The sequence below is a fragment of the Triticum dicoccoides genome, chromosome 3B (assembly GCF_002162155.2).
Source record: "Triticum dicoccoides isolate Atlit2015 ecotype Zavitan chromosome 3B, WEW_v2.0, whole genome shotgun sequence".
Taxonomy (NCBI): Eukaryota; Viridiplantae; Streptophyta; class Magnoliopsida; order Poales; family Poaceae; genus Triticum; species Triticum dicoccoides.
In genome coordinates this window covers 451,432,202-451,441,012 of record NC_041385.1, presented here as the reverse complement: position 1 = coordinate 451,441,012, position 8,811 = coordinate 451,432,202, and the positions used below count along the sequence as shown (strand labels likewise).

Below are 8,811 nucleotides of genomic sequence, written 5' to 3'. Positions count from 1 at the left end.
CACACACACATAATTACGGTAGGGTACTGATTTGTTTTACTCGTTGGGTGTACCAGAGAGTTCAACCGAGCAGAATTCACTCTCACAAACGGGATGCACCTGAGCCCACTGGAGCAGGTAGAGCTTGTATACCGCAGATTTCAGACAATGGTCCATTTTCATTATTAAGACATGACATAGGATACAAATTATCTTATCTCTTGGTCACAAGTCATGACACCTCTTTTTTTGGGTAGGACATCACAAGAAGATCCGGGTGAACCAACGTCTAGTTGAGACAGACCTTCAAGCAAGTATACCTGGATGCTCAACTAACAACAGCCTACCCTGCAGTCCTTTACAAGTTGACATCAACCTGGCCGCACCTTAGTCCAGATGAGCATCTTTATTTTGCTTTCAGCATCAACTTTCACGCTGTATGTAACACTGGATCAGCAGCCCTCATGTCATCAGAGATGTCCGTTGTCTTCGTAGCATAGTGTCTTAGGCTTTCATCACCAACTTGCACGATATATGTGAACTCTGATTGTTCACGGCTTAGGTTGCTGCATACTGTCTTAAGCGATCGTTTGGTGCGCATTCTCTAGGGTCCCAAAGAAATTCCCGATAATGCTGTAAACTCTAGCCAGGCTAACATGTTTCTCCCTGAGTTGCTTAACCAATTAAGTCTTTTGTGCAATTGCCAATGTCCCGGTGAGATTGCTAACACAACACCTCTCCACAAGTTTTGGACATGGTCCGCATGATTGAGGCTTATTCTGTGTTCACTAATGTACTTACTGTCCATTATCATTGTACCTATCTTTATATTCTTTTCGGTCTCAACACCTCCAACTCCAAACCAAGTCGTGTGTGAAAAGCTAAAGAACACCGGTTTGTGAAGGCTTTCAATTACCATTTTGTGGGAGTTGGTATCTACATTATTTTAATCTTGGGGCTGCACAGTTTAGACATGATGTTATATATATTGGCCCATTAGGTATAAATCAGGGAGACGCGCCCGATATTAAAATCCTGCAGCCCCGCCCCCCGCCCCCCCGCGTCGCCCCCGCCCGGGCGACTCGGGCGGGATCCCAACCCTAGCCGCCGGGGCTCCCCCTCCTTCCATCCCTCCCTCCGCCGCCGCCGAAGGACGCCGCCGGCCTTTTGCCCGGGGGCTGACGGTGGTGGCGGGGGCCTTTCCTCTCTCCCGCGCCATGGGGACGGTGCGGAGCTCCGCGGCGTGAGGTGGCACGGCCGATCTGGCCTCCGTGGCGTGGCGGGCCTGCCTTGACCGGCGGCAGCGCGGCGGCGGCCTTGTCCTAGGGCGGTGGTGGTGGCGGTTGCGGCGGCCGGCCCTGCGTCGGGCAGCGGCCTTGGCTGCGTTCGGCGGTGGTGGCCGGATCTGCAGCGGCGGACCATCTGTCCTCGGATCGGCGGTGGCGGTATGGAGGGCCTGGTGGTTGGGTCGGCGCCATGTGTGGTTTGCCCTCCGGACAGATCCGATCTGCCCGGTGCGGCTTGCTCGATGTGCGGCGGCTCAGATCGGCGGCGACCCGTGCGCACAATACGTGATGGAGGTTCTTCGAGCGGATCCGGGTGAAAACCTTGTGCTCGGCTTGTTGCCAAGACCGGCGTTGGTGGCACCCTGTGGTGTCATTATCTTCTTGAAGGCATCGCCGTGGAGAAGCTCTAGACCTCTATCCGCTACCTCCGGGGGAAACCCTAGATCAGTTGATCGGATGACGGCGACGCGTTGGTGTCGTTTCCTCCTTGGGGGCGTCATTCTTGGAGGCGTACACGGGATCGAGGGACCAGCGGGTGCCTTATTGGTGGAGCGGTACTTCATCCTTCACATTGATGACGGCGAATCTCGGCGGCGTGGTGCAGTGGAGACTCGGCGCCCGATGCGCGGGGATGGACTCGCGCAGGTGGAGGTAGTTGTTTGGCGTCAAGGTGGCGTCGATGACGGAGTGGCCTGACAAGGTAGAAGCCTCAATATCTGCTCTGAAGACGGACCTATGAAAGATGGCGGCGACGACACATGTGAGTGCGTCAGACCAGTTTATGCCCCAGACCCGGTATGTGGCTAGGCTGGAGCTTCAGCCTTTTGATGATAGGTTTAGGTGAGTAGACCGGGTATGTGGCCCAGGTAGCACCTCTTCATCATATGGATAGGAGTAGTGGCATATGTTGCCAAGATGGCGGATTCAGGCATATTGTTGTAATACTTTGTAAGGTCCTCGAGAATAATCAATAAAGTGGCCGTATGCATCTCCCAGATGCAGAGGCCGGGGGTCATCCTCCTTTTCTAAAAAAAAATTAGGTATAAATCAGCACCCCGCAAAAAAAAAGGTATAAATCAGCACAAGTCACAGTTGCTTGAAAGTGTTGTTAAGATATGAAGTTCCATTGTTATTATTTCTTCTTACACATCCGGCACTACAACACCACCATCATGAAATGTTCATTCCTAGCTGGTTCAGGCATAGCTGAATGTGGAAGAAGCCAGATATGCCACAGCTAAAACTGCAGAGCTCAACCTCAGGCATAATATAAGCACCGGTGCTAATTATTTAACAAGGCAACAGTTTTGGCATGATGACAGCAGAACCGTGACTTTCCCTATAAAAAGCACGATGCATATTATGCTTATTCCTTGTTCTTGCCTTAAGTTGGATCATCATTCTGGGTCAGCTCCTCGGCAGGCAAGATAATGATGTGTGAGACTGGGACTACATTGAACACAAAAATACAAGGACTTAGATGCTTAGGATGCGCAGATCGGCGGGCACGAGCATTTTGTTGAGTAGGCTGAAAGTAGGTCAGGAAACACAAGTGAAGAGATGAACTTTTGTTTTAATTGAGTGAAGAGATGAACTTGGCAAAACATATCATTGCAAGTTGACTTCAACATTGCCATCTTTAGTAATGAAAGACATGTTGTCAAGCTTCAAGCAATGAGAATGGGACAGCATACTTTGTAGAGCTAAGAGCTGCATGATCAGGATATCCACTTATTTTACAGTATAAGGAGCACAGATCATTCAACTATACATCTTATTATACTAAAAAGTAAAAAACAGAATACTGAAAGCATAAGCTGAAGTTTGCATCTAATGGGCATTAGTATGGATACCTGTAGTTTTGGTCGAAGGGCTTCAAGGGGTCCTTTAGGCTTGTTGGGACTTCCACCTTGCTGCAGCAAACAAACGAAGAAGTAAAACTGTTACAATTGCATTTCTTATTTAGTTTTTTTGAGTTGTAGATATCACACTAGATTAGCTTTTCAAAAGATTCCAGGCTTACCTTTCCTAAAGCCCAATCAGCAGAATCAAAGAATGCCCGCTCATGGTCCTGATATTTCAAATTGAGGTTATACCATTTTAATTTGAACTAAAAGTTAATTATACACCTGTGTTACTTTATATAAAGGTTGCATAATTTAATCTGAAAGGGAAATGAAGACATTATAAGACAACGGCATTGACCTTTGATATAAGTGATGACTTTTTGGGCATTTTTCCTCCATATTTTTTCTTGATTGCTGCCTCCTGTGAGTACCCATACAAGTTTGGAACAAAGATAACATGAATAATATACACCCCAGAGGCCAAGACCACCCCCAAGAAAGGGTACCAGGAAAAGACAGTACCTCCTCCTGTGGCGAGGGCATGCCACTGCCTTCATTCTGATCTTGAGTTTCTTCTACCTTTTCACCAGAAACTTCTCCTTCAGGCCTCACTTCAGCACTTGCATCATCAGATGACATTCCAGACATAGTGAAATTAAGTTGCCAGAGAGGAGTTAAATTTTGTGAATTATAATCCGCATTCATGGTACAAACCTAAATTGTTTACAGTAGACAACATATGAACAAAAGGGAGAGAACATAGAAGTGTCTTCATACGTCACCATGAATATTTATTGTGCTATGTTGGTGGGAATTTCAAATGCACACAGCAAACTGATCAGATCAAATGGCTTAATAATACACTTAGTCAAAAGCAGCTTAAGATCCACCCGCGTAAGTCTGAACATATCTCTTTATCGGAAAAAAAAAGTCTGAACATATCTGTTTTACGAGCAAAGTCGATGTGTCATATTCTTTCAAACTTTCACGCCTTCATTGTTACTGCAAGGCCCAAACAGCTTATATGGTTCACACCTTGTTGATGCTTTGTCCTAAATCCTAATTCAGATAAGGGAATTGCAGCATTTGCACTATATATCTATCATCAACAGCAAATGGAATTCAAGGCACCTACTTCGCGTTACAAATTCCCACATTACTCAGAGAAAAAGAGAAAACCCCCAAATATTCAGAAAACTAACAATTCCATGTCCTGCAGAATTAGCTGACCTATATGTGTAGGCATAGGTTAACAGGTTATGATGGTATACAACAATAGATTAATTATACTCCCTCCGTCCCAAAATTCTTGTCTTACATTTGTCTAGATACGGATGTATCTAACACTAAAACGCGACTTCATACATCCGTATGTAGACAAATTTAAGACAAGAATTTTGGGACAGAGGGAGTATGAAAGAAGAGGGCCATAAATTTGAATTATACACAAAATCAGTTAGCACACAGGTAAACAGAGAAGTTATTTGTTTTCCCCTAAAAAAAACCAGAGCGGTTATTTATGACGTTAAAGAACAATAAATTTTTTAGGAAAGAAGTTCCATACAACTAAACCAGAGCCCCTTACAATTGAACCAGCTTAGGAAAGAATATGCATGCATCTCAATAAGTACTACGCTGATCTTGATACATCAAATGCAAGAAGAAGTTGTAAGCTGGTCTTGATCAACCTTTTGTACACCACTTTTTTTTTGCTGGGACATGCTAGATTATTATAACGTACTCTATAGTAATTATATTGGAGAAGTTGTATTTTTTATGGGAAGATGATATGAAGGTGTAAATTAGTTCTGTAGGAAAAGACACTTGTATGGGTCAGAGTATGGACAGATTATTAGTTCGAAAAATGCAAAGTCTGATGCAAGAACTTGACTAGTTATTATTTCAACAAGAAGGAGGAGAAGTTCCAAGCTTCACGGGATCATTAAATCATAAACTGCCATTGCTCTTCCACCTGCGCAGTATGCCTGCCTTAATCAGGGGCCTATCCGGGCGGGAACGAGAGAATCCGCACCAGCGCGGGTAGAAGCTATCGCGACCTGGATTAGCTGCTCCGCCCTGCACCCTGATATATGGAGCGAGGGATCAACAACTACTGCCAAGGTTCAGATGATCATTGACGCCGCTGCACCGGCAGCTGGGAGAGGCACCAAATCCATGATCGCACTCATCAGCTGGCTGATCTGGATGGAGAGGAACGCCTGTGTGTTCAAAGGAAAGCTGCCGAGCGCGGACAACACCATCAAGGCCTGCCGCTGCGACATGGAGCAATGGAGGATAGCTGGAGCTGCATGCTTAGAGTATAACCTTTCGGGCATGTAGCGTGAGATATCGGCTTGATACTTCACTTCTTTCTTTGTTGGTTTCTCTTCATCACCCACCGATCACTTGATCAAACAACTCTGTCCCTCTCTTTCTGCTAAGCCAATGAAAACCAGCAATTGCTGGCCAGTTCCAAAAAAAAAAGAAAAAAAGCTACGGCGAATCGACAGGCACGCGGACGCGGAGGAAGAGGGAGCCATGGGATATACCGGACGGGGAGGTGGCGTGGAGCGGGACGGGTAGGGGAGTCGCAGACGATCGGAGCTGAGATGCCACCAACACCAAGCCCAAGGGTGGGAAGGAGAATGGAGAGTCGCGGGCGCGGGGCAAGGAGAGGTGGTGGCAGTTCGATATACTACGCTGCGTGCGGATCTGCCATTCTGCCCATCTCATCTGGTCCGGTCCCCGAACAAAGACGACAGCGTGAATCAATCCCCTGCTTTATTATACGTACTACTCGCGTTGCGGGAAAGCTATTTCAATTTTGGCCTTTCTCTCTTCCATCGATCGACAGACAGACATGGGTGAATTCTACTACGAGTAACATCTATACTACGTAACAACCCAGAAATGGAAACGATATAGGATCTTACTACAAATAATGTCATGGTTTTTCGAGTTTTGCACGAAACAAATACACATGAATCTGCTAGCGTTGCTCTTTTGAAGCTTCGTGGAAATTCTGCAAGATACAAATGGATTTTGATTTACATCCTATTTGTTGGAGTTTTTCTGCAACTTCGTTATGAATTGTGCTGCGTTTTAGAATTTACAGCGATTTCAGATGTTGGGTTTACGTGTAAAGCAAATTATCATCCACGAAGCGTAAGAAATCACCATGTTGCTGTTTTATTTTTATTTTGGACTTTGATATATACCAAACGTTCATACCTACAGTATAGGTCCGAACGATCCCTCCTTCACGAGGCCGAGCGCTCGTAGCGCGCGAGGCCGAGCCGTCGCGCGGAGGCAATCGCGAGGCCCATCTCAGCGCCCCTCACGTGACCCTGGCCCAAACCATCACGGACCACCTCCTCCCCCTAAAACCCAACTTTCTTACCTTCACAGCAAGAAAACGCAACACACACTCTCCATTGACCCTCCTCTTCCTATTCCTCTCTCCCTGGCGACGAACTCAACCATTCATCTCCGTCCTCTACCCCCCCTCCCCCCGATTTGACCCAGCAATTGCTTCACAAAACATGCAATACACTTGAGGAAACTGAAATTACCACAGTATCTCGACTTGATCTACCACCAGGGACACAAGAACTCACCAAGCGTCCAGAATCCAGCAAAAATCATCGCGAAATCATGCAGAAACGCTTGGAGGGCTCAAGTTACCACCTGATCTCGACTTGATCTACCACAAGGGACACCAGAACTCACCAGGCATCCAGAATCCAGCAAGAATCCAGGTGGATCAGGTACATCTAAGCACTCCCTACTGTATCTGAATTCCATTTCAGTTCAACCAAAAAAAGCCCCATGAAAAAAGGAAGAAAAAAGTGCCATTTTTTCCTAATTTATTGTACAATGTGCATAGAAGCTAGCATGACAGAATACATGAGTTATCGGGGCATATGCAAAGATTTTTTCTTGAAAAAAGACAATTCCTTTTCAACTTATTTGCACAAAAAACAGTGAAATTAGGCTACAAAAAATACTTTTTGTATGTAAAATATGAAGTCACAACACCATAACAGAATCCACTCTTGTTACAATTAGGCTATAATTGTTGTGTAGAGAAAGCTACCACATTTTTTCATACAAAAGTTATCATCAGTATTGTCATCTGTTACCATGCCATTATGGTGCATCTATGCAAAAAGCTACCATCAAAAAAAAAACTTGAACTAAAATTTTGAAGCAGGGAATGGTGTGCCGAGTATAGTAGAGTCCCGAATGAGTAACAAATTGTTACCTGCAGAAAAAATGATAATATCCATGTCAACTCAAAAAGAATCACAAAAAAGTACAAAAAGATAGCATGCACCATGTGCAAAAATGTGATTGATGTATGTAAACAACAGTGTTATTTTTAGTTGTCTCACATATGCTATTAACATGTGTAAGCAGGTGCTTCAACAACATGTCGGAAAACCATGGATATAACATAAATGCCACAGATAGTGCTGGACAAGAGAAACAACATGATGATGATGCACGTACGACTAGCTTTGCTTCTGGTAAGTGGCAACTCACTTACAAAAGTGTCACACTGTATGTTTATGTTGGAAGCAGAATGTTATCATCACAGCATACTACAAGTTACCACAACTGTTCAATACAAGTTACCACCAAACAATGAGAAATCATGTTATGACAAAAACATTTCATGTGAAAAACATGCAGGTGCTCCACCTACATATAACCAGAGGATCCATGGGCCAAGCAAGGAAGCAAGTTCTAGTGTTGGGGGAGAAGAAAGGTTCTTTGATGTGTCGGTCAGCGAGCCAGCAAGTCCAAAAACAGGAGCGCTCAACGCTAATCAAGGAGGAGTTAACGCTGAGGCATATTTCACACCTAAGGCTCCTGATACAACAATGAAGTTTGAAAGTTTTGAGGAGGCTGTTGCTCACTACAAGCTATATGCACTCAGAAATGGATTTGGGACAAGGATAGAGTACACAAGAACACTGAAGGACAACACAGTGAGAAGAGCACTACTGGTGTGTGGGAAAGGCGGCAAGCCAAAGAAGAAGGAGGAGGAGGTGCAGGATGTACTGAACCCAGAAGGCATCGTGAAGAAGAGAAAAAGGCGTAAGGTTAAGAGGTCTGAGTGTCCAGCCCACCTTTACCTTACGCACAAGGATGCATGATGGAGAGTCGAACGCTTTGATGACAACCACAACCATCCACTGATAAGAAAGCCATCTCTGACAAAATTTCTAGCCTCACATAGGAACATTCCCAAAGACGAGCAAGATTTCTTACGGATTCTACATGAATGCAACATAGACACCGCAAGGCAAATGCAACTAATTTCATGGTTCTATGGTGAGTTGAGAATGTACCATACACAACACAGGACCTTGCGAATCAGCGAGCCAAGTTTCACAAGGAGTACCGTAATGCAGACATGGGGAGCACAATTGCATACTTTGAGGAGCTCGGGGCAAAAGATCCAGATTTCTATTGGAGAATGAAACTTGATGATGAAGACAGGGTGGAAAACGTGTTCTGGATAGATGGTGCATCACGTAGGCAATACGCAAAATACAACAACATTGTGTCTTTCGACACAACGTACATGACTAATATGTACAAGATGTCGTGTGCCCCCTTCATTGGCATTAACAACCACGGGCAATCAATCCAATTCGGTTGTGGTTTCATTCGAAACGAACTGACTGACA

At 45.1% G+C, this 8,811-nt stretch overlaps 2 protein-coding genes across 7 annotated transcripts in view; one reads left to right on the top strand and one right to left on the bottom strand.

Moving 5' to 3' along the window:
- LOC119276473 overlaps positions 1–686 on the top strand; it is a 3,401-nt gene extending 2,715 nt beyond the window's left edge. For 3 of the 5 annotated variants that reach the window (XR_005136632.1, XR_005136631.1, XM_037557535.1), the window contains exons 6-7: positions 57–117; positions 237–686. Coding sequence is in view for 3 of the 5 variants with exons in the window: in XM_037557535.1 (XP_037413432.1) it covers positions 57–103 (47 nt within the window). In the remaining 2 variants the exon portion in view is untranslated. The remainder of the gene's footprint in view (positions 1–56; positions 118–236) is intronic. The other 2 variants (XM_037557534.1, XM_037557533.1) reach the window with 1 other exon arrangement.
- Positions 687–2,373: 1,687 nt separating this feature from the next.
- Positions 2,374–6,601, bottom strand: LOC119281380. Of its 2 annotated transcripts, none has more exons than XM_037561898.1 (5): positions 3,635–6,601; positions 3,471–3,533; positions 3,289–3,336; positions 3,119–3,178; positions 2,374–2,793 (listed from the first exon to the last, which is right to left on the bottom strand). In XM_037561898.1, the coding sequence occupies exons 1-5, from the start codon at positions 3,815–3,817 to the stop codon at positions 2,650–2,652; spliced, it is 498 nt and encodes a 165-aa protein (XP_037417795.1). In that variant the 5' UTR covers positions 3,818–6,601; the 3' UTR covers positions 2,374–2,649. The 2 variants fall into 2 exon arrangements, with proteins under 2 accessions (XP_037417795.1, XP_037417796.1); XM_037561899.1 differs by having other exon boundaries at positions 2,374–2,714.
- Between the last annotated feature and the right edge of the window lie 2,210 nt (positions 6,602–8,811).

Excerpts from the sequence above, each read along its gene's own strand:
- LOC119281380 (XM_037561898.1), bottom strand. The coding sequence starts at position 3,817 with ATGAATGCGGATTATAATTCACAAAATTTAACTCCTCTCTGGCAACTT. Across the intron at positions 3,534-3,634 it reads TGCCCTCGCCACAGGAGGAG|GAGGCAGCAATCAAGAAAAA; the intron begins GTACTGTCTTTT and ends GGGTACTCACAG. Across the intron at positions 3,337-3,470 it reads AGTCATCACTTATATCAAAG|GACCATGAGCGGGCATTCTT; the intron begins GTCAATGCCGTT and ends TTGAAATATCAG.